This window comes from Ruditapes philippinarum, unplaced genomic scaffold, assembly GCF_026571515.1.
Source record: "Ruditapes philippinarum isolate M1 unplaced genomic scaffold, ASM2657151v2 ctg9356_1_1_1_1, whole genome shotgun sequence".
In the NCBI taxonomy this organism is placed as follows: domain Eukaryota; kingdom Metazoa; phylum Mollusca; class Bivalvia; order Venerida; family Veneridae; genus Ruditapes; species Ruditapes philippinarum.
Window position 1 is genome coordinate 1 of NW_026863561.1, and position 26,035 is coordinate 26,035.

The window sequence follows — 26,035 nt, forward strand, 5'->3', positions numbered from 1 at the left end:
CGTTCACAAAAAAAAACCCAAATTTGGAAGTTTCGAAGCAAAAAACCGCAAGTGATGTGATCAGAAGTCTACAATTATCTTAAAAGGACATGATTTTTGACATAACAGGACTGGAAATAATTTTTCGAAATTGATACTTCACTTGATGTAGGTATTTACTAATAGCTTGTACGCAAAATTTGAGATCTTTTGCTTATTCTGTTTTACCAGAATGAATATCTAACTGAAAATGACGCAAAACTTAAAAGCGTTCACTAAAATTGGGCTAAGAATAGCTCACAAATATAGTTCTTAATTTATTTCATAATGTTTATTTCTAAATAATCTTTTGCATATTTTTTTTTATTCAAGTGCTCCAGCTGATTTATGGAAGAAATTCAAATATAAGGCTTTTGGACCTCAGTGGAGTTCCTTTTATGACTCAGCCAAAAAGCCTGATCCTCTCAACAAAGTAAAAGTAAAGCATTTACTATTATATCTACCTGCAATAAAAACAAATTACCTTATTTTCTTTTTCTTCAATGTTTTCATTATCTTCATATGTGACACCTTTCCTTGACCGCTTTGACCACTCTTGAAATTTACTTGTTGATTTACGTTTCCGTCCACCACGTCTTCGTGTATTGAGAAATTCCTCGTCCGAATTCACATCATTACCTTTATAATGACATAAAATTGTTAAATAGATGTATCAATAAGAGAAGAGCAATGTTAAAGATACACTATGCTCAAGTTTGATATTAGAAAATATTGATAATTGCTACACAGTCTAGCTGTAAAAATAAAATAAATATGTTTTGACTTCACACAAAGAAGATATGTTATGTTTAAAAGTCTACACACTACATGTGTTCACAATATGAATAGAGTTAAAAAATCTGGCTTTTTAAAGAAAAGACCAACTTTAGTTAACCTGTAATAGGGAACGCAGCTTACCATACATAGTTTATACATTCTTCTATTCAACAATGATTTAAACAGGTGAGGAACACATATACAACACCAGGTTGAGTATAATTATTTCATTTGCTACTAGTTTCGAGTAATATAAAATTCTTCATAAATCATAAGGCATTCTTTTATTCAAATAAGATATATTCATTAAGAATTTCTATAAATTTCCATATTAAATATTTAACTCAAGGATGAACATAGTATATCTTTAATGAACAGCATCATGTTAGCTATTTTTTTTTCGGAAAATTTCACATTTTATATTAATTATGCTAACTTACTTTAAACAACATATTAAGTAAAACTGTTAAAACTTGACTTTAAACTTTGACTTTAGAAAACTTTCCTAAAAGATTAAAAAATGTTTAATAACATCTAATGTTTTATGAATTTTACTGTATAAGACTGTATATGATAAAAACATAAATAAAAATAATCGCCTGAAGCTGATTCCCCATCTAATAATTCCTCCCCAACATTCTTCTTATCTTTTGCTTCTTGTAGGACATCATCTGATTTCTTTCTACCCTGTTGAACTTCATCTACCACTGACAGATCTACCTTTCCTCTTGTTGTAGGCTTAGTCATTCTTCCTCCTTTACTTTCTTCTTTAAAATCATCAGCATTATGTTTATCATTATTTACTTCATCAATATTAATTTCTCCATCGATATTACTATCTCCATCTTTAGATGTTCCCTTACAGTCCTCAATCTCAGATTTAAGTGTTTTTGTAGAAAGTGTATTCCTTTTCTTGAAAATTGGTTTCTTCTTTGTGCTATGTTCTTTATCTAATTCAGCAAGGTTATTTGTTTTATCTACACTGTCAGGAGCTGGTCCATCTGTCTGGCCATCTTCAAAGAGTACAGGTGATGTACATGTAGGCTGTAACTGTCTGGATGTTGATGTAGTTTGAGGATTGTGTGAAGATTTTGACATAGTCTGGGGAAGACTACCTGGTTCTATTTTCACAGAGTCAACAGTTTCTGTTTTGATTTCCTAAAAACAGTAACAATATCTTAACAAAAATTTACATGTTTTCCTTTTGATAAATCCTCTTACACACAGAATAAAAATATTATTTAACAGTCTACAAGGGTATAATCCTGCTGTTAACAAGAGCACCACAACAGTGGGGCAATATGTACACCTGTGTGTTTTTATATTTTATGCAAGTATTAATGTTTATTGACAAAAACGAATGGTGAAATGTAAAAGGAGCCCTATCTCCACTACAATCTATACATTTATTTTAGGCCTAACACTTATATTCATTTTATTAGGCTTTAGGTCATGTAGCAAATGTTTGTCTACAATAGGAGGACAATCTTGCATTGCTAAGAGACTCATGATAAGTTAATATTGTAGGAGACAAAAACAACACCACAATGTTGTTATCCTCAGTATTTTTCATAATCAGTCAATTATACTTCATAGAGATAAGTGTAAGTAAATCATTGCAACAAATCTAAACATAATATGATAATGTGATATTCGATCTGCAGCTCTTAATTTAAGTTCGTTTGATCTAAATATTTCTGGAATTCATTCATGTGATTAATTAAAAACCTGTTCAGATTGTCTCTGAGGTGTAACAGCTGCCACTGGAACTTTAGCTGGGGTTTTTGGAAGCTGGCAAAATTTTAGGAACTTGTTCTGAGGTTCTGGATCTCCTGTAGAAGAATCAGTCACTTCCACTTCCTGTTCTACCTTGACTGTTTTTTTGTCCTCTGTTTTGACTGGATCTAGTGTTTTAACTAGACTGTCATCAGTTTTCTCTGGAAATAACATCAGTTCATCAACAAATGTTAACAAATACCTCATGTCAGTCCAATTAAATAAGATATTGAAGATATCATCATTTCTTATAAGGCATTTTACAATTAGTGTTTGAATTTACACCTTTTGGCGCTTGTTTTAGCTTTGAAAAATAGGTAATATACGCCCTCAATAACACAACAAAGACTTTTAATTTATCTTAAATGAAAACACACAAAGTGCACACATCCATAAAAGTAAAGTCTAGTTTAGACATTAATTTTTTCTTATTCCAACAACACATTCAAATTTACTATCCAACTTAAGTGGACAGAAAAGACAATAGTTTTTTTTATATTGCAATATTTGAACCTATATAAAGGAGTAAAATTCATTTGCTACAATCATCTATTACCAGACAAAAAGGTAAAAACAAATTTTCAGAGGAGGCTGGAGAAAACAGATCCAAATGCAAATTTGCCTGTAACAGGCAGATAAATCTTTGAAGAAAACAGTGGATTATTACCAAAACTAAACATAGGTATTGATGGTATATACATGCAAGCAAAATATGTCTAAAGTCACACCTACAGTCTTAAAGTACTCATAATAACACAAAATAAGATACCTTGAGTCACGGATTTATATAAATCCGTGCTTGAGTGTACATATTACATACAAAAAAAAAAAACAAATTACATGTTATTACCTGCTTCAATTTTCTTTTCCGTGTTAGGTTTAGATTTTCCTTTTTTGTTTGGTTCAATAAAGAATGCCCTCTCATTTGTCTCCCCTTTATTTACAACAACATAGTAGGCCTGATTTCGTGGAGCTTGACTTGAACTAACAAATTTCTTCAGTTGTTCTTCTGCTCTTAGTGTACTTGACCCAAGAGTAAACACTATATCTGCTTTCTTTTCTTCTTTAGACACATTTTCCGATTTTATACCATCTGTGGAATTTGTTTTGTCCAGCTGATTAACTCCCCTGAAATCAGATTTTAGACTGGTTCCCTGAATAGCAGCAGACTGTGGCAAAATGGTTCCCTGCACCGGAAGTTGAGGCATTGTCAGTAAAATAGTTTGATGCTGACTGGTTCCAGGCATGTTCAACACCACTTGTTGACCTGCAGCTTGTGTTAAGGGTAAAATTGGAGGAACCATTGATGGCATCTGCTGATTGCCTAAATCACATAAAACTGCAAATAATAAGATTAATGTTTTTTTAAATATTCAATAAAAATCTGAATATTCTGAAAATATCTTGTGTATATACATGTACTAGAAGGTTTCAGAAGCATTAACTACTAGATAACATTTTTATGCAAAATTTCCTTGTATCTAGAGAAACAGAAAAACTTAAAAAGAACTTTGATTTAAACTTTAAAGGAACTCCACTAAGGTCCAAAACTCTAGACACAAAATTTAAATTTCATACATAGATCAGCTGAGGCACATAAAACAGAGATATGCAAAAAATAATTTAGAAATACAGTAAATTCTCTCTATTAAGACCACTAACGGGACTGACTCAAAGTGGTCTTAATAGTGAACTGGTCTTAATAGTGAATAAGTCACTTTAACAGCTAACGAAGTCCAACTTAACTAAATGTATACCTTGTATAGTTTTGTGCACATAGTAAATGTACTTAATTAAATGAGTAACAAGAAACACATTTTTTTAAACAAAAACATTTTTAATGTATGATAATATGATACATCATTAATACATGTATAATGAAAATATTAAATTACGGCTAGTGTTTCAAGTTTCCCCTTTAGAAGAAAAAATATGAGGTATTAAATATAGTTATGACTCTCATTATAATTAGTACATCAATTACATATCGAAATAAAGCACACATGAACTGATAATTTGGTGTAATTACCAATTTTTACCATACTTGATATAAATTGTGATGCACAACAAACAATTTTAAATGCTATTCACCTGTTTATTACATCCTAATTACCCCGACAAATTAATCGTTTCTCACACCATAGCTGCTTAGATTATTTAGCCAGAAGTGGTTTAAACTGATCATGTTGACGCTTGAATGCTACAGATACATTGTAAAGCAAGCGTCTAATCAATCGATATATATTAATGACCTCATTTGACCCGGTGTATTTGTTTACGCCAGAGGGAAGATTACGACAATTAATTGGGGGGCAATAAACACCAAGTGATTTCTGGCCATTATGTTGCATGGTCGTAATACAGGTTAATGTTTTGATGAGAAATACACACAAATGTCTGACAGAAGTGGTTGTTATGCCGGATTAGAGACGTGGTCGGTATACTGGTCATTTTTCTCAATGAACAAAGAAGGCAAATATTTTGTACTTTTAAAAAGTGCCCCTAATAGTGGCGTGGTCCTATTTGTGGCGTAGTCGTTAGATGGCATTTTACTGTATATAAATTGAAAAGCGCATTTTAGTGCTATTCCTAGTCTGATTTTAGTCATTTTTCACAATTAGAATCAATACATTGAAGAAAAAAAACAATAGAGTAAGTGAAAAATCTGATATTTGCACACAATTTATTGGTCAAGACCTACATCAAATGGAACATTAATCACGAAAAAAGAAATTTTAGTCCTGTCATGTCCCAAAAAATGAAGTTGAGTCCCTTTAAATTTTCAAAGATAAATTACTGCTATTTTTAATGGGAATCAAATAATGTAAACTAATTTTTGTCATTTTCAATAATTCAAGTTCATGATATAATAAACTCAATGATTTACTTCTGATCATTTACCTCCATGTTTGTTTGGTTCTATAAGAAATGTTTGTTCACTCGACGTCCCTTGGTTTACAATAATGTAATATGGCTGATCTTTTGGTCCTGTCCCTGAATTAATCACATTCAGAATCTGCTGCTGTATATTAAGGGAGGTTACTCCTGTAAGTACCTGTTGCTGTACTGTAGGGGAAGTAACTCCAGCAAGCACCTGTTGGTGCACTGTAGGGGAGGTAACTCCAGGAAACATTGGAGCTGGGCTAGTTACTGATCTTTTCTTGCTTGAGGTTTCAGGAGTTCTAAATAAATTTTGCAAATCTGGAGACTGATTCAATGGTGGACTTCTGTAATTAAAAAAAACAATTAACAAGAGGGCCATGATGGCCCTGAGGTCGCTCACCTGTATATAGTCCCCCCCCCCGGGCCAATTTTTACCCAAGGGCTTTTATTTGTTTATTTGAACAGACTTGGTAGACACCAATAAGAAGATGTTTCATGCTAAACATCTAAAATCTCAGCGCTCATTGGGTTTTTTAAAAGAGGATTTTTTAAGTTTTTACTATACACATATAGTTAAAAACAATGACACCCCTGGGGCAGGGCCAGTTTTGACCCCCGGGCTTTTATTTGAACAAACTTTGTAGATATTCACTTAAAGATGTTTCATGCTTAATATCTAAACTCTAGCTATTTGGGTTTTTTCAAAGAAGATTTTAAGTTTTTGCTATACACATATAAGGAAAATCAATGACCCCCGGGGCGGGGCAAGTTTAAACCCCAGGGCTTTTATTTGAAAATACTTGGTAGACACCCATTAGAAGATGTTTCATGCTAAATATCTTAGCTCTAGCTCTTTGGGTTCTTTAAAAGAAGATTTTTTAATTTTTTACTATATGCATATAGGGAAAATCAATGACCCCCTGGGGCAGGGCCAATTTTGACCCCAGGGCTTCTTTTTTTAACAAACTTGGTAGACATTCACTAGAAGATGTTTCATGCCAAATATCTAAGCTCTAGCTCTTACGGTTCTTTAAAAGAAGATTTTTTAAGTTTTTACTAAATGCATATATGGAATATCAATGACCCCCGGGGCGGGGCCAATTTTGACCCCAGGGCTTTTATTTGAACAAACTTGGTAGACACTCAATAGAAGATGTTTCATGCCAAATATCTTAGCTCTAACTCTTTGGGTTCTTTAAAAGAAGTTTTCTTAAGTTTTTACTATATGCATATAGGGAAAATCAATGACCCCCCGGGCAGGGCCAATTTTGACCCCAGGGCTTTTATTTGAACAAACTTAGTAGACACTCACTAGAAGATGTTTCATGCTAAATATCTTAGCTCTAGCTCTTTGGGTTCTTTAAAAGAAGATATTTTAAGTTTTTACTATATGCATATAGGGAAATCCTATGACCCCCTGGGGCAGGGCCAATTTTGACCCCAGGGCTTTTATTTGAACAAACTTGGTAGACACTCACTAGAAGATGTTTCATGCCAAATATCTAAGCTCTAGCTCTTTGGGTTCTTTAAAAGAAGATTTTTTAAGTTTTTACTATATGCATATAGGGAAAATCAATGACCCCCTGGGGCGGGGCCAATTTTGAACCCAGGGCTTTTATTTGAACAAACTTGGTTGACACTCATTAGAAGATGTTTCATGCCAAATATCTAAGCTCTAGCTCTTAGGGTTGTTTAAAAGAAGATATTTAAAGATTTTTCTTTCGGTTGCCATGGCAACCAGATTTCTGCATGGAATTAAATTCTTTGAACAATTTTTAAAGGTGACCACCAAAGGAACATTTCTGTGAAGTTTGGATGAAATTGGCTCAGTGGTTTATGAGGAGATGTCATTTAAAGCAAAAGTTTACGGACGGACGACGGCCGGACGCCGGACGAAAAGCGATCACAAAAGCTCACCCTGTCACTTTGTGACAGGTGAGCTAAAAATAAAATAACTAAACAAACTTTAAAACTTGTGTTATCTTCAAAAAAATACTTTCAAAGACTGTATTAACAAGTAATTAAAAGTATGAAAATCTATTTTCAGCACTATTGACATTGACTTAAGTGTCCTCTTGCTCCACTGAAAATTTAGGTCAAAAGAATCTGTTAAATGAATCTACCAACAAACATTTAAAGAAATCGGTGAATAAACGAGATTTTTATGAGCAGAAATGTATAAATCTATTTTAAGCATGAATGACCTTGACCTCAGTGACCCTCTACTACACCTTAAGTAAGAAGACTACCAAATTGAATTGTATATTCAAGCAGTCTGGTCAAAACTATATATAACTAAAAGCTCAATCTCAGCCTGTTAATTATGAAATTTTAACAGAATTGTTAGATCCTTTCATGTGAGGAAACAATCTAGCTAGCTAACAGAAGATCTAAGATTCTATTCATGTATCCAACTTTGCCTGAAATAATGGATGGAGGAGCGTCTTAGGTCTTATTTAGTAAGTCTTATGAGCAACAACAGAGATAACAAAATACTTACGTGAAGTAAGGTGAAGCCTGTATAGTACTATTCAAGTATGAATTATCTAGTGAATGTCTCTTATAAACAGAATCTCTTCTGTCGTCACATGGTGTACTGGGAATAAATGATGTGTCTGGACTGTAAATAATCAAGTAAATCTTTTTACCATAGAGATATGTTTAGACATACAATGTATGTACACCAATGATATGCATATAATTCGTCACATTAGTTCAGTAACAAGTTCTGTCCTTCTAAAATTAATAGGAGTTAACCAGTTATTGCACTAAGTTGACAATATCTTCTCTTACCAAACATTATCTTGTCCATCTTTCAACCTGGGAAAAACCATTCAATATCTTTTTAGAAAAGATTTCAAAATAAGTTCTTACTAAGTGGTAAACAATGCATACAATCATCAGTGCCAGCCGATCTTAGTCTGCACTGGTCGCACGCAGATAAATACAGATACATTATATATAATCATAACAAAACTTAATATTAACCACAAATAAAGAAAATGATTTTTTTTTAATCAGAAGCATTTCATATCCATATGAAACGTGAACTAAATTAACAATTTCCAGGATATTTGGATCAAAACAGTAGCCACTAAAGTGTTAACACGATTTTTTCTATTTATGCTCCTGTGACCTAGTTTTTTATCCGAGATGACCCATGTTCGAACTGATGCGAGCAATTACCTTGACAAGCATCCTGACAAAGTTTGATGATGATTTAGTCAAAAATGTGACCACTAGAGTGTTAACGAACAAATGTGGACGGACGACAGACGATGTCCGACAGACATTTAACAATACTAAAATCCTAAACTATTTCAAGAAAGGTTCAATATAATAATCTGGTATATACATATACTTACCTAACTTTGGGCATTTCTTTGATCATTTTCTCAGTAAAGTTTGACATGGATGTGAGAAAGTCGGAGAACACATTAAATGTCTGTACCTTGGATCTTACCCATCTTGACAAACCTGTTAATACACATAAAACATACAATTTAACTGTATAATTATGATTAAAAATCCCCTTAATATCTTTCTGTACTTGACAAAATAACATTAAGTTTTTGTTTCTTTCTGGTCTTCTACATAATGGAGTCAATAATAAGTGTAACATGGTCAATGTATTTCAGGACAGTGAAACAATTGTATTTAGAATAAAGAAAGCAACACCAAGAACTTGGACTTTGAAAATTGTCTGGACTGGACAACAATCCTTAAAGAGGAAAATTGTTTGAACTTGACAATATGCCAGAATACAGACTATATGGATTAGGAAGTGTTTACTATACTTACTCTTGCAATATTTTTCTGTTCTTTTAACAAATCTATCATCAACAATGATCAAGGCTCCCCAGTCTTTTCTGGAAGATAAACAGAGCATTCTTACATAAAACAACCATAATTTTAATTTTCTGTGGAGAATCAAAGTATTTCTTTTATAACTAAGATATAGGTCAATGAGAAAAATCAAAAGAACATTTAATATTTCTAAAATTGAATAAACTTCAAAAATATCCCAATATATATATATATACATGTATATATATACCTACCAAATATTTTTAAACATTATAATTTTATTAAGTTTGTATGAACTTACCTGTGTCTTATACACCTTCCTAGAGCCTGGTTTAAGGCCCTAAATGCCTGGATTTCATACCAGTCACCTCCACTTAGAAGTCCTCTATCAATCTTATGTTTGTCGTTGTATTCTCTTTTAAGCTTCACCTGGACATCTTTAAAGCTAGGATAAGGTATTCCAACCTATAAACAAATAAACATAAATCAACACTAAAGTTAGGACAAGGTATTCCAACCTTTCAATAGATAAGCATATACAATGTACCAATAGGGAAAGGTATTCCAACCTATAAACAGATAAACATAAATCAATAAAGAGCTGTCACATAAGTAATAAATGCCCCCCCCTCCCCAAAGGTTTCTTAAGCATGCAGGTATTATGAAAAGGGACGTGGTTCCTGGACGCGACAGAATGTTGTCATGCATTAGACATTTGTGCCAAGTAATTTCAAAATCCCTAAATGCATGACAAGGTAACAGTCTGGACATGATTGTTGTGTAAGTGGGGAAACACGGACAAAAAGACTGACATGAGCATTAGCCCCAACACATCGTCTTGATGTGGTAGACATTTGTGCCAAGTCATTCTAAAATCCTTCCATCCATGACAAAGTTACAGTCCGGACATGAATGTGTATCTTCAAACTCTTCGTGATTTGTCAAAATGGTGTAATGGTTTTTGTGCACTGCACTTCCTCTTAATGTGCTTAACGATTGTATGAAGTTGTATTGAATTCCAGCTAGTAGTTAACAAGTTATGCTCCGAACAAGAAAAAGTAACAAAGGGCAATAACTCTGTAATTAGTCAAAATGGAGTAATGATTCATGTGCACTGCACTTTCTCTTATTGTGCTTGACCATTGTACAAAGTTGTATTGAATTCCAACCATTAGTATTCAAGTCATGCTCCGGATAAAAAGTGATGGAAATGTAACAAAGGGCAATAACTCTGTAATTACTTTTGATAGAGTTATGGTTCTTATGCACTGCACTTTCTCTTTTTGTGCTTGACCATTGTATGAAGTTGTTTTCAATTCCAACCAGTATACTCTGAACCAGGAAAAGTAACAAAGGGAAATAACTCTGTAATAAGTTAAAATGGAGTTATGGTTCTTGTCCACTGCACTTCTTCTCAATGTGCTTGACCAGTGTATGAAGTTATATTGAATTCCAACAATCAGTCTTCAAGTTATGGTCCGAACAAAAGAAAACAATGGAAAAGAAACAATAGCAAATACTCTGTAATTACTTAAGATAGAGTTATGGTTCTTGTGCTCTGCACTTTCCCTTATTGTGCTTGACCATTGTATGATGTTGTTTTGAATTCCAACCAGTAGTTTTTAAGTTCTGCTCCGGACAAGGAAAAGAAACAAAGGGCAATAACTCTGTAATCATTGAAGATGGAGTTATGGTTTTTGTACACTGCACTTCCTCTGAATGTGCTTGACCATTGTATGAAGTTGTATTGAATTCCAACTAGTCTTCAAGTTATGTTCCGGACAAGGAAAATGCAATGGGACCGACTGACTACCAAGTGACTCCTATATACATCCCCAAACTTCGTTTCCAGGGTATAAATACATATTTATACATAAATATAAAAGCTACGATAAGGTGTTCCTTCCTATAAATTGATTATCATATACAAATATTGAAGTTAGGATAAGGTAAACCAACCTATATACAAATGCAAATGAGGTTGAAATAGTACTAGGACTGCCGCTTTACTGCTTACATCTTTCATTTTAATTAAGTAAAATCAGGGATGGTTTAGGCTGCTTGGTCCCATCCTCTTTTTGTCATTCCTATATATACAAGAAATATGAACCTAATTTTTGGTGACCAAAGATTACATAATACTATTTTGGAGTTAACGTTATTGCAGATAAGAATGGGAGACTTACTGTAATAACAGCTCTGGCATTGTCATCAGCAAAATCCATCCCCTCGCTAACTTTACCACGGCATACAGCAAAGAATAGAGCGCCATCTATCTCCGAGTCATCATCATTACACTCAGCTATAATGTGTATCAAAAATATATTATAATATCTTCACTACTCTTGTTTTACAATACTCAACAGTATGTTTGACATTGTATTATTTTTGTGGCTATGAAAAACAGGTCTTATCCATCAATATAGTATCAGAGCAGTATGGACTGCTGAGTAAAATTCAATTTTCCTTCACTTGGTTCAAAAGATGCACTAAAATTCCTCAAGCGGTTTTGGTGATGAAGCGAGGACAAGCTTATTTTACTCGAAAATTGATAACAAAGGGGCCATAACTGTGAAAAAAAATTCAAGCAAAAAATCAAGGGAGTATGCACAACTAGGCTTGGTGACAAACAATCCTGTAAAGTTTTGTTGAAATCCCCCAGCGGTTTTGGTAATGAAACGAGGACAAACTTATTTTCCTCAAACATTGACCATTAAGGGGCAATAACTGAGCAAAAGAAAATCAAGCAGAAAGTCAAGATTATATGCACAACTAAGCATGGTGACAAACATCTTGTAAAGTTACACCAAAATTCACCCAGCTGTTTTGGTGATGAAGCACGGACAAGCTTATTTTACTCGAAAATTGACCATAAAGATGTCATAAATGTGCTAAAAAAATTCAAGCAAAACATCAAGGGAGTTTGCACAACTAGGCTTGGTGACAAACACTCCTCTGAAATTTCACTGAAATCCCCCAGCGGTTTTGGTGATGAAGAACGAACAAGCTTATTTTACTTGAAAATTGACCATTAAGAAAAAAGAATCAAACAGAAAATCAATAGAGTATTTACAACTAGGCATGGTCACAAAAATCCCCAATCGGTTTTGGTGATGAAGCGTGGTCAAGATTATCAGACAGAAGGACGGACAGGCGATTTCTATAAGCCATCCTTCGGGGGCATAAAAATTTCGCTCAGTAAAATTTTAGCCAATTTTTCTAAGATTTGGTTCATACAATCAACATGAAGAATGGAAGTATTTTGTTCATCCTGTTTCCATACACAAAGATATATGAACAAGAATTTGTAACAGAGTTACCAACGTCCCCCACTACGGGAAGTTATGAAGCATAATATTGTGCTTTTTCAAAAGATTGTGCTATTTCAAAAGATTGAGGTATGGATCTCAAGACTTTCAGTCCAAAATTATGACCAATGCTAGATCTGCAAATGCAACAATAAATTTATTAAAGTTATAAAATGAAACATGGAATTTAAAAATCTATCATGTTAAGCTTTGACCTCTAAGTGTGACCTTGACCTTGGAGATAGGGGTACAGGTGTTGTGCATGACATATCGTCTTATTATTGTTACTATTTGTGCCAAGTATTTTTAAAATCCCTTGAACTATGAAGAAGTTATTTATCGGACACAAAATATACCCTACAACAGACTATGTCAATCTTTGATCTCTAAGTGTGACCTTGGAGGTAGGGATGCAGGTGTTGCGCATGACATATCGTCATATTATTGTGATTATTTGTGCAAAGTATTTTTAAAATCCTTTGATCTTTGAAAAAGTTATTGACCGGACACAAAATATACCCTGTAACAGACTATGTTTATATCAAATTGACCTCCAAGGGTGACCTTGACCTTGGAGGTAGGTGACCGGTTGTTGCTTATGGCACATCGACTCATTATTGTGAACATTTGTGGCAAGTATTTACAAAATCCCTTCAAGGATAAGAAAGTTATGGACCGGACACTACATATACCCTCAAATAAAAAATGTTGACCTTGAATGAACAAGTGCGACCTTGACCCTGGAGGTAGGGGTCTGGTTGTTGCGCATGACACATCGTCTTATTATAACAAATATTTGTGCCAAGTAATTTCAAATTCCTTTGATAAATGACAATGTTATGGACTGGACACGAAAGGGTGACGGACAGATGGACGGAGCCTATTTCTTTATCCCCCTTTTTGCTTCGAAAAGGCGGGGTACAAAAACGGGTGTTTCACGATCAGACGCTGAATGGAGAATCTGATAAATAAACTTTAAGTCTGTCTTGATAAATCTCACTACGCATACCAACGGAATGTAGATAATGAGACATTAATAAGAAAACAATAAATGTTTTAAACAGATACAGTTCCTAATAGGTCCCTCCTTTTGAGCTCTTTAAATCGTTTACCTTATTCTTTTATGCAACTAACTTAATAACAGCCAAACACAAAAATCAAGATAAACAGTCTTTTATAATGTCATTTAAAATTGTCCCATTTATACTATACGAACATGTTGTGATATTTCCACTTTATAGAAATCATTTTATAAGCCAACCAAGAGCTACATAAATAATGTTTTAAATCAGCTATATCATTGGGTTTATCTATTGTATTTCTTACAAGCAGGCATTTTTATTCATTTGTTTAAATAATCAATTCATAAAATCTGAATACCAATTAAAAAAGGTTGAAAAGATAGAGGCCTTAAACTACTGCTTTAAATGTAATGTATTGAATTTCTATTGTGGGTGTAACATGATACATGATATTTCATAAATCGATCTTTACAAGTTTTAAAATACAAACCATTGATAGGCAAAACAAACCATTGAAGATACGAAAATTGACTTGTCAGATCAGGAACTTATGAAGACATTTTTTTCAATATCCTAATGGAAAGTATAAATCACTGAAAACTGGTGAGTAAATTAACTCAATATCTATGTTTAATACTTTAATAAAGTTTACTAATTGTATTAATAATACATTATTCTAAATAAATTAAACATGAATAACCTTGAGAGACATTTTCTATGCCCCCACCCACAACTCAAACTGGATTTTTTTTTACTATGTTGGGTTTGATGTGTCAACAGCGATGTGACAGAGGCCCTTAAAATGGTCCAATTTTACCAGAGCTGAAACAATCAGCTTTTGCTACTGGGCTAAAACTAACCTTTTAAAATCTTGATACCCCCAATATTGATAATGGACAACTCCCAAAATGGAAGATAGACTAGTCCATTTGAGAAATTCAGCAGGTTACCGGTATGGTATAATATTGGTTTCTTTTTAGTAGCGATGTCATCTGGAGCCGAAACGGCCATCCGGATATCCGAATCAAACATCCGGATACATCCGGATGTTCGGATTGTTGTTATATTCTTAGTTGGCTGATATGACGTAACCATTTTTACGCGACCTTTTTCAAAGTGTAGTATTTCCTTTCATTTCTTTTTTAATTGAATGTTACGTATCAAAATAATTTTGGTATTGATTTTATCTTTTCTATATAGAATATGACTGTTATCGATAAATTAAGTGCGTATGATACTTACGATTTCAAATGAAATAAAAATGAAATTCATCGCCGATTGTCTAAATTCCTTAATTAGTGCTTTAATACACAATAAAACTTGCTCACATTTGTGAAAACAAAATAACACCCGTAAAAAAATTAAAAGTTTCCATTGTTCAATAACATGTATACAATTTACACACGATGACCTTTGACAGGTGTGTAGCCGGCTTTTCAAAAGAATCTGCCAATCTTTGATATTTACCAACATATGTAGACCTGGCTGTTTGATTCGAATCATCAAAGAAGTTGCCGAAACTTACATGAATTACACGGTGTACGGACATAATCCCCTTCGGACAAAATCCCCTTCATGCATTTTTGTATATCTGGACATAATCCCCTCCATGGGTGGACATAATCCCCTTCATGTGTGAAATTTTGAAGTGGACAAAATCCCCTTCATAAAATTGCTACCTAGGACAAAATCCCCCTCGGTTTATAAAGTGGGTAAGAGAGTGACATACTGCATTATGCTGTGTGGTAAATATCTTAATGTATAAATAAGTAAAAATTATTTCAGCAGAAAAGCACATTCAATTAGCACATTTTAATCACATTAAAATTGCTTTGTTAAAGCATTCATAACAATCAATCAAGTAGTACAGTGATCTTGGTTTGATTAAATTATCACTCATTCATCAATAGAAATTGTAACAATGGACAGTATGTATCAATTAGAATTATCAACTTAATCAATGAAACAATTATTGGCTAAAAAAAAATGTTTTTGATACTAATCAATTTAAAACAATTAAAGAAATTGCCTAATCAAATATGTGTTATGCAGTTGATAATTTACCATAACTTTAATGAAAACTTCTAAACTAAATAAAGGTTAACTATTGATACATAATTATAAATAAAAAAACAAAAGTTCATTATTCATCAATTTTTTAGGGAGTATAGTAATACATTATTCATAAATTTTTATGGAGCATAATAATAATTAGAAACCTATGAAACAAGGGGAATTTGTCCGGGTAGTGAAGGGGATTTTGTCCAGCCTTGCAAAAACATGAAGGGGATTATGTCCACCCATGAAGGGGATTTTGTCCGGATAGGCGAAGGGGATTTTGTCCGAAGGGGATTATGTCTGACATTCGAATTACACATATTTTAAGTGTTCATAAGTGAAAAAGAAATGTGAAAAAAAAAAGTTTTTAAAAAAGGCACATGTTTGATTAATACTATAGGAGAAAGTTATTTTGTCGGATAATTATCGTATCAATTTCAATAAAAGCTGTGATTATTAACATATTATAATTTGTAAGTGCATTTCTTTATTTGCGAATTTTATTTCTGCAGATTTTTCATTTTCTCATAATAAGGAGACGATGGGTCAGAAAGCCGAAATATATGAAAACAATTGCCTAATTAAATATCTAAATTTGGACTAAAAAAATGTAAAATCGTTTCCGATGACAATCGCACGGGACTCGGAATATTCATCTTGAATCCTACAAAACTTAAATTTATTTGGTGTTTATTAACAATATGTGTCATACACGACTCGCAATTATTAAAGTAATTATTGATTTTTGGGGAGCCTGCAGAGATTATGATGTGTATTGTCAAATTAAGGTACAATATGCAATATGGTGTCAACACCAAGTCTACGTCGATTATCTCAGCGCATGTGACAGTTCATGTATTTTTCACGGTGTACGGACATAATCCCCTTCGGACAAAATCCCCTTCATGTATTTTTGTATATCTGGACATAATCCCCTTCATGGGTGGACATAATCCCCTTCATGTGTGAAATTTTGAAGTGGACAAAATCCCCTTCATAAAATTGCTACCTAGGACAAAATCCCCCTCAGATGAATTTTCTTTAAAAGTGTTTATAAAGTGTTTATAAAGTTAAAAAGTGGGTATGAGAGCGACATACTGCATTATGCTGTGTGGTAAATATCTTAATGTATAAATAAGTAGAAAATATTTCAGCAGAAAAGCACATTCAATTAGCACATTTTGATCACATTAAAATTGCTTTGTTAAAGCATTCATAATCAATCAAGTATTGCAGTGATCTTGGTTTGATTAAATTATCACTGTTTCATCAATAGAAATTGTAACAATGGATCATATATATCAATTAGAATTATCAACTTATACAATCAATGAAACAATTATTGGCTAATAAAAATGTTTTTCATACTAATCAATTTAAAACAATTAAAGAAATGCCTAATCAAATATGTGCTATGCAGTTGATAATTTACCATAATTTTAATGAAAACTTCTAAACTAAATAAAGGTTAACTATTGATACATAATTATAAATGAAAAAAAAAAAGTTCTTTATTCATCAATTTTTAGGGAGTATAATAATACATTATTCATCAATTTTTATGGAGCATAATAATACATTAGAAACCTATGAAACAAGGGGATTTTGTCCAGGTAGTGAAGGGGATTTTGTCCAGCCTTGCAAAAACATGAAGGGGATTATGTCCACCCATGAAGGGGATTTTGTCCGGGTATGCGAAGGGGATTTTGTCCGAAGGGGATTATGTCTGACATTCATTTTTCACATTTTCTCAATATTCTGAAATATTTTATACGAACATCCGGATCCGAAAATCGGCTCCGGACACCGAACCGTGATCCGAATGTTCGGATATCCGGACTCCGAATGACATCCCTACTTTTTAGGGAATTGGTATCCTCAACTTAAAAAGCTTTTCACAAAGTAAAAGTACAATGATGACATTTGGGGGAAAAAACTGTTAGAAAAGTCATTTTGTTCAATTTAAAAAAACCCACACATTTTCATGTCCACAAAATAAAATGAATTTACAGCAAGAATTAGACAGAAAATTATTTTCTTTCAAGTTTCTTTATTCCTTATGAATGCATAGCCACTGTCGAACACTTCTAGAATCTACTATTTTTCTATTCTAGGTTACATTATGGCTGTGCCTGGTAAAAAGAAATCCAAGAAGCTATCATCTACACTATCCCGAGGTGTTGCTGAAGATTTTGACATATTCTGTAAAATATGTGACAGAGATGACATCAGACTACCTGCCTTTGGTTACTGTGTCGATTGTGAGGAACATTTATGTCAAACTTGCTTTAACACTCACAGAAAACCAAAACCACTACGCCATCACCAACTTCTAGATAAAGATCACATGCCACATAAACAAAACCTCAGTAAGTCAATAAAATCTACTTCAGGTAAAAAAAATGGTGATTTATCCAAGCCTTGTACCAAACATACCAAAGAAGTGATCAAGTTCTACTGTCATGACCATAACACACTTATATGTAGTGTTTGTGTGACCCTTGAACACCCAACAACATCCTGCCATGTGGACTACATACCTGATATATCAGGACAGACTTTAGACAGCACTGAGTTCAAAGAAACTCTAAAAGATATTAACAAACTGACAGACAAATGTTGCCAGATTACAAAAGATTTGAAACAAAGAGTTGCTAAATCAACAACTTCTCTGGAAGATGCTTTAGCAGAAATAGAGAACTTCAGGACAGAGATTAACAAGAGATTAGATGAACTAGAAAAAGAGGTTAAGGATACTGCAACAAAAATCCAACATAACAACAACAAAAAGTTGAAAACAACAGAAACAATGTGTGATGACTTGAACAAATCACTCCAAGCATCAGCTGATACTCTAAAGCATCTCAACACCAACAAGAAAGCTGACCAACTGTTTACAGAATTGAAAATAGCTCAGCAACTGATATTACACAATGAAAATTTAACAAAACAACTACCAACAACCAATGATGTTGATGAATACACTTTTGAATCCAATCAAGCAATCAAAAAATTCCTTCAGAATGAGAAATCATTAGGAACACTGATAAAAAAGGAAATAAAGCAACAAGCTCAAACCAAGAAAAAGGCTGCATTACCAATGAAAATGTCAACCCCTCGAAACATCAATGTTAAAACATCCTCAGATGAAGATGGTTGCGATATAACTGGTATAACTGTCTCTCCTCAGAACCAATTATTTGTAGCAGATTACAGTAATAACTCAATTAAAATGATAGACATAAAAAGTGGAGCAATTAAACAACAACAGCTTGTATCAAACCCCTGGGATGTCCTTATGGTGACCAGAGATACACTTGCTGTTACATTACCAGAAATTAAAACAATACAGTTCATTTCCTTCTCCTCAAACTCTCTCTCAATGAAAAACAAACTGAAAGTTGATGGAAAGTGCAGTGGAATAAGCCATCATCAGGGTAAACTTGCAGTTACCTTTTTAAATCCTACTAAACTCCAAATCATGGACTTGAAAGGTAATATTAAAATTACAGTTGAGAAAGATTCCAATGGTGACAGTATTTTCAGTAAACCTAGGTATGTCACCACAAACAGTCATTCAATCTATGTATCTGATGACGGCAAATATGCAGTTATATGGTTTAACTGGCAGGGAGAGATGATAGGAAGGAATGTAGACATTGGAAGCCCAAGGGGTATTTCACTGTTAGATGACGGGTCCTTCTTTGTGAGTGATGAATTGACTAAATGTATATATAGAGCAAGTGGTGACTGTAAAGACAGGACAACTATACTGGAGAATGTAGAGGATCATCCTTATGCTGTATGTTGGTGTGCTGAGACCAGTACACTTTATTTAAGTACATACAGCAACACAGAGAGTAACAATAATATCAAAATGTATAAAATGATGTAGAACCAAGAAATGGTAATCAATGTGGACATAACAAAACATAAACAGTTGTAATTATATGTTAAATGATATGTATATATGCACACAAGTAAAATATATGTATATACAATGTATACACGCAATTATTTTTTTTTTTACAAAATTATACCAGGGTTGGTGAGAGGGGCTTTTTTCCATTGATGATTTATGATAATGTTTTCTTTTGTTTTGTCTTGTCAGATTATAAATTTCTCTTTCATTTTTCAAAAGAAAATAAAATATTTAAAATAATAGAGATATTTGCAGTTTAAAATATACTTTTTAAAGGTTTTCAGTCTTCACGAAAAACTTTAAAAAGCAAAGGACATTCGGGCCAGTAAAATTTCAAATCTTACTGGACCTGGTGATTTTTAGCCGGACCAAATACATAGATAGGTAATAAATTGATGGGTAAAGGAAAACACTTTATCATGCTTCCCTTGATAATTTTGAAAAAAGCATAATACTTCTTGTATTTTGGGCCATATGTTGACAGCTTTGAAAAATTTATAAGGACCAAATGTTTAGGCAAAATTTACTAGAATTGAACATGAACAAAGCAATTTGCTTCAAACAAATCACTTTCACATAAAAAAATTTACTTAACTCAATAATCACAAAATCATAGCTAAATAATGACCATAATAAACAATGGTTTAATTTCCGTAACTGTACGATAAGGTACGGAAAATATCCAAGAAAAAAAATGGCGGCCTTCATTACTCAATACAATTTAGACATCTTGCGCTGTATTTTGAACATTTAGGACAGAATTGATGGGTTTCATTTGCAAAACAGGCAAAAAGATCAATCTTTTAGAGAACCCTGCTTCATTATTTTGATGAATTTTTCTTATAATATTTTTTCATGGCCAAAAATCTACTGGCCCGTCGGACCACCAACCTTGCAATAATCACCGGACCGATGCTAAATTTAGTGGCCTCGGGCCTCGGACTGGCGTTAATTTCGAAGACTGGGTTTTGTAAAATGAGTGAAATTTAGGTAGTATTATAATTTAAAATTAATTTATTTCTGACACAAGATGTTAAATGAAAATGAGGGTTTTTTTTGCACATACATTGTATGTTCAGAATTATTATTGAAGATAAAGCAATGATATATAACAAATTTGACCAGATTTCTGAACCCATCCCCTTTTCTATTTCATGCTGGTTTTAATTAACTAATATTTTCTTTTTCAAATATGCTTTTCTTTGATTTTGTTCATTATGTAAATGTCCTTTTTTCAACTTCTACGTTTAAATAGAGATGATATAACTTATGAATATATCTATTCTGTAGTCGATGAAAACATGTTTGTATTTTATCAATATAACTGTTAAAAGATTTATCTTAGTCATTATTTTGAAACAAGATGGTAAACTTTGTTTTGTTTTGTTTTTTGTCAAACAATTTAGAGGTCATTTTTTTAAATGTCAATGATCTTGCATGCAAAACTTCAACCAGGAATTTTCTAGTTTCACAAAGGCCTATAAATCAGCTAGATTTATTGTTCTAAAAAAGTCACATTCAGTCATGAACCTGTCTTTGGCCTCTTTACTGACACTAAATATTTGTATTTGTTAAATATGTTTACGTGTTATCAAAATACATTTGTGTAGTCTCAAAAATTAGTACAATGTTATTAACCCTTTCCCCCATGAGCATATCGTGAAAAATGGCCATTTTAACTGAAAAGCCTCCTCTTACAAGTTCAAACTGCTATGAAAAATGCTTCAATACTAATCAAACTTGGCACAAATGTTGACTGGACCATTGCCTTTGTAACAACATGCTCAGTCTTAAATTTCCTGTTACCATGGCTACGAGGGGACATCTCAAAATTGCCAAAAATCACTATTTTGCCTCGATTTTTTCCATCAAAATTTATTTCAAAGTGCTGCAACTTCTCAATGGATTGAGATAGAGTCAAAGGCTTTTTCAGCGTTGGTTACACGTTACTTTATGATCAACCTGGGGTCATTTTAAGCCTCTCACAAGTCCAAAATTTTCTTGGCGATGAGGGGGACTCCGCCCCCCTTCAAACCCCACAAACAGAAGGGGGCACATCCCCCTTCTGGCAACCCCCTGATGTATTATTTAGATGGGGGACGGCGCCGAAAAAATGGTAACTTTTTTTAACAACATTTCTCAAACGAAAAACAGTGTTTGGGGTCTAAATAGGACATTTTTTCACTGTTTGAGGCCTCAAAAGGGGGGGGGCAAAAAGCCGTCGAAACACGCTTATATAAGGGAAAAGGTTAATATTTGACTAGTTTGTTGACATACTACTGTATTATGTTTGTTGAATTGTCATAATTTTGTATATATGTGTGATATTTATATGTATGCTTATTCTGCTCTTCATTCAATGGAGGAACAAAAGATATATATAGTCATGTGTGAATTTTCAAGTTAATACATTAAGTGATTTTTAAGATCAATCTTACATGCAAAACTCTTATCAGGGTTTTTTTCAAGTTCACAAAGGATTTTCGTTCAGTTAAAATCATTTAAGAAAGGTCATATCGTCGAAATGATTTAACCCTTTAAATGCAAACTGCAATAATACATTACCTTAGCAACCAGTTTAAAGCTGTCAATGCTACTTTTTTTTAATTTATTTAATTTTGTGGGCATGAAATTTTATGTTTTTTTTTGTCATTAAGAAGATTTTTTTGTGAATTCTTAAATTCATGGACCGTCTATTTTTCCAAAAGACAATGTAAATAATGTGATGTAAAATAATCTTACAGCAAACAAAATGAAATTTAATTGGATCTTAAATCCGTCGACTGACCTATCCACGAAAGACACAAAAATTAGTGCCCCACAAACAGAAATGATTTTGCAGTACATTGTATTCTAAGTAAAAACTTTTTTCATACTGAAAACTCTTAAGACAAGAGCCCGGTTTGAGCCGGGTGATGCTCCCCGAATAGGTTTTGGACACAGGAAAGTACACCTCTAGTAGTTTCAGAGTTATGTCCCTGGAAAGAGTTCAAAGTGCAATAATTCCAAAATTAGGCAAGGCAAAGTTACTGTTCTTTGCACTGCACTTCTAATCAATGTGATCTATCAACCTACAAAGTTTTCTTGTTGATATCTTCTTATGGTTTCGGGTTATGTCCCCGGACATTATATAAACAAGGTGCAATAACTCCAGAATTAGGCAAGGCAGAGTTATGATTCTTGTGCACTGCACATCTACCCATTGAGATATATCTACCTACAAAGTTTCATGTTGATATCTCTTATAGTCCTGGACAAGATTTTTCTAAAAGGGGAGATTATTCAAAAATGAGGCTTAACAGAGTTATAGTTCTTTTGCACTGCACTTCTACTTAATAAAATCTATCTACCTACAATGTTTCATCTTGATATCTCTTTTTAGAGTTATGTTCCGGACAAAGTTCAAAGTGTTAAAATTAACAAAGGGCAATAACTCCAAAATTAGGACAAAAAGAGTTATTGTTCTTATGCACTGCACACCTACCCATTGAAATCTATTCACCTACAAAGTTTCATGTTGATATCTCTTATATTTGTTTGTTTGTTTTGGGTTTTACGTCACATCGACACAGTATAGGTCATATCGCGACGTTCCAGCTTTACTGGTGGAGGAAGACCTCAGGTGGGCCCTTCCGTGGGCCATTATTTTCAGGGCACGAAAAGGCCACCTGAAGTAGGAACCACCGACGTTCCGTAAGCTAGCTGGATAGCTTCCTCACATGAAAGAATCCAAAGTCCCTGTCGGGATTCGAACCCACAGCGGTGAGGGGCAAGTGGTTTGAAGTCAACGACCTTAACCACTCGGCCACGGACGCCCCCTGATATCTCTTATAGTTTTAGAGTTATGTCCCGGAAAAGATATTTCTATAAGGGCAGATAATTCAAAAACCGGGGCAAATAGATTATGGTTCTTTAAAAACTGCACTCCCCCCCTCAATGCCCTCTACCACTGTATGAAGTTTAAACAAATTATCTCCAAGGGTTTTCAAGTTATGCTCCGGACAAGACAACGGACGGACAGACGGCGGACGGACAGAACGGGACAAGGCCCCGACGATATTCTCCCCGAAATTTTTCGGGGAGGCATAATAACAATGGACTGTTCTAAAATTTTCAACGGGGGGCAAGTCCATTACACAAATAAGAAGAGGACAGGATCAAATTACCTTCAAATCCAGATAAAAGGATTATATAGATCATCCTCCCTTGACAACCTCATGAATGCTTTCATCATGCCATTAAAATCTTCCCTAATCAGTGCTCTAGGTTCTACATTACACGTTTACGAAGTTGACAAACTTATTCCTTAATCCTGTAAGCTGTAAAGTTCAAAAAGGTATGCGTTTTCATGGAAAGTACTTTAGTCTAAAATGATGTCTTAAGAACCAAAACTAGACAAAATTTTTGTTTCGAAGAAAAATGTCTTACTTATGACTCCTATGTTAAGGGACTTTTCAATTATTTCTAAATATGCTATGCTCAATTGCTGATTAAACATTTACAATGAAGAAATTGAAAAGCATGCATTGTATTTTTTATCTTTTCTCGCGTCGGAGAATGACTTAAATAAAAAAGTTAAAAAAATTATTTTTTGGAACTAGTCTTAAGTAAGTCCTTAATAGTTTTGCTGATAAGGGTACACCTAGGACTTTCACCGTGAAACGGCAAGACACGCGCAGCTTCTTATAGGATCAGTTTTACACCAAATCTTTTACAAGGGAATGCTACTTAAGGCTGTCATTGATTTCAATGCAAAGGCGATTATCAACAAAAGTATCGTTATTGGATAACAAATATCGAATGAGAAAAATAAAACCGAATAAATCAATAAAACTTTAATTAATTAGTTGTCCCCCTTTTGAATTACACACCTGTTAAAATGATTTTCAAATAAAATATATGTTCTGTTCTAGAATTTGATGGAATGTGTCTTGGGTTGTTGGTGTGTGTTTTTTAAGAATGCATGATTCCCCCAACCATTTTTTGAACATCACTGGCTTTACATAATATGTCCATTAATAAAACAACAGGGCATAGTTTTAGACATGGACCACTCGCTTCTGTGTGGTTATTTTTCATAAAGGGTTCCTATAATTTAATTAGTACAAAAATTATTCCAATTTTTTCAAATTTTTTTCGAGAATTGATTGGCAGAAAAACTTTCTTTAAAATTATTTAAGTATCCGATGTTGAATATAAGAAGTTTTCTTTGAAATGAAAGGAACAGAAGAACAAATTTAAAAGCTATAAATAATTTCACACCTAAAATAAAACTTTTCACAAAATCAATCATGAAATTTTCACAGTTAACACAAACTTTAAAAAAATCCAAATTAGGCAAATTCCATCAATAAATTCAAACTTTATGGAAATCATATATAATCAAATTTTCACAAAAATTAATTTCACACAGGGAACAATTATTCAACGCAAGCAAATTCGTTGAATTTAATATCCCCCGCCAGAGTACTCGTGCAATTACTAACTACACGACAAACGTGAAGACATAGAAGGCTTTATTTTATAAAATATATCAATGGGGTAAAACAGTAAATGATTCTTTGTTAGGATAATCAAATATTCACAAGGCCCAATAACAGAAGCATTACTTGGTGGGCATAAACTAATCAAGGGCCATAACTCTGAGTTAGTGTTGAAGTTCGCATTTAATGTTTGCCCTAAATAATGCATACCTGCAATAAATACTGCAGGCATAAAAATCTGATTAAAAAGTGTCTGATCTGGAAAGAAGGGGGCGAAACGAAATACCAACATCTCCAACTTGGTATTCTGGAGGTTCCCCATAAAGTTTATTAATTCCAGCCAGCGGAGTTGGGCAGAGAAGAAAGCATGGAAACGATTATTTTTGGCTCATTGCAGTACTGTAATTGACTAATAAAAGTCGGGCCTTTAAAAATCTGAGTTAAAAATGTCAGACCCGGGGGAAAAAGGAGACGAAATGCGGGTCTTCCACTTGGTATTGAAAAGGTTTCCCATAAATTTTTTTGTTGAATTCCAGGGTAATTGGGAGAGAAGAAAGGGGGGAAAAGATTTTTGCTCTATATGCATTTCTGCATAAATAATCAAGGGCCATAAACTCTAAGTTAAAGGGTTTTGGGCTGGAACAAAGCCCACAATGTTTCGCATCTCCTCTTCAAAATTGGGTGATTCCCATAAAGTTTCTTAATTTCCAAACCAAGGGAGTTGCAGAAGTAGGCCCAAAAAAAAATTGTTTTGCTCTATATGGGATACCCGCATAAAAACAAGGCCATAACTCTGGTTATAGTGTCTACCAGCTCAAGGGGGACGATATGCACATTCTCTTCTTGGTATTGAAGGTTCCCATAAAGTTTCCCTTTAATTTTTTAAACCAGGGAGTTTGCAGAGAAGTAGGCGCAGAAACGATTAAATTTCTCTACACGCATACTGCATAAAACCCAATCAAGGGCCAAAGGGCTTTAGTT

General features: G+C 33.6%; 2 protein-coding genes across 2 annotated transcripts; one reads left to right on the top strand and one right to left on the bottom strand.

Moving 5' to 3' along the window:
• Positions 1-502: 502 nt before the first annotated feature.
• Positions 503-11,577, bottom strand: LOC132722501 (uncharacterized; the record flags this gene model as incomplete). Its single annotated transcript, XM_060707010.1, has 10 exons — positions 11,448-11,577; positions 9,563-9,726; positions 9,256-9,323; positions 8,820-8,931; positions 7,955-8,074; positions 5,473-5,798; positions 3,422-3,910; positions 2,524-2,732; positions 1,395-1,953; positions 503-657 (listed from the first exon to the last, which is right to left on the bottom strand). Coding segments are annotated over exons 1-10 (2,241 nt in total), but the record flags the coding sequence as incomplete, so codon positions are not given.
• A 2,448-nt stretch (positions 11,578-14,025) lies between these two features.
• Positions 14,026-20,536, top strand: LOC132722502 (E3 ubiquitin-protein ligase TRIM71-like). Its single transcript, XM_060707011.1, has 2 exons — positions 14,026-14,194; positions 17,764-20,536. Exon 2 carries the CDS (start codon positions 17,772-17,774, stop codon positions 19,542-19,544), a length of 1,773 nt encoding a protein of 590 aa, XP_060562994.1. The 5' UTR covers positions 14,026-14,194; positions 17,764-17,771; the 3' UTR covers positions 19,545-20,536.
• Positions 20,537-26,035: the final 5,499 nt, after the last annotated feature.

Coding starts and splice junctions, on each gene's coding strand:
- LOC132722502 (XM_060707011.1), top strand. CDS start 17,772: ATGGCTGTGCCTGGTAAAAAGAAATCCAAGAAGCTATCATCTACACTA.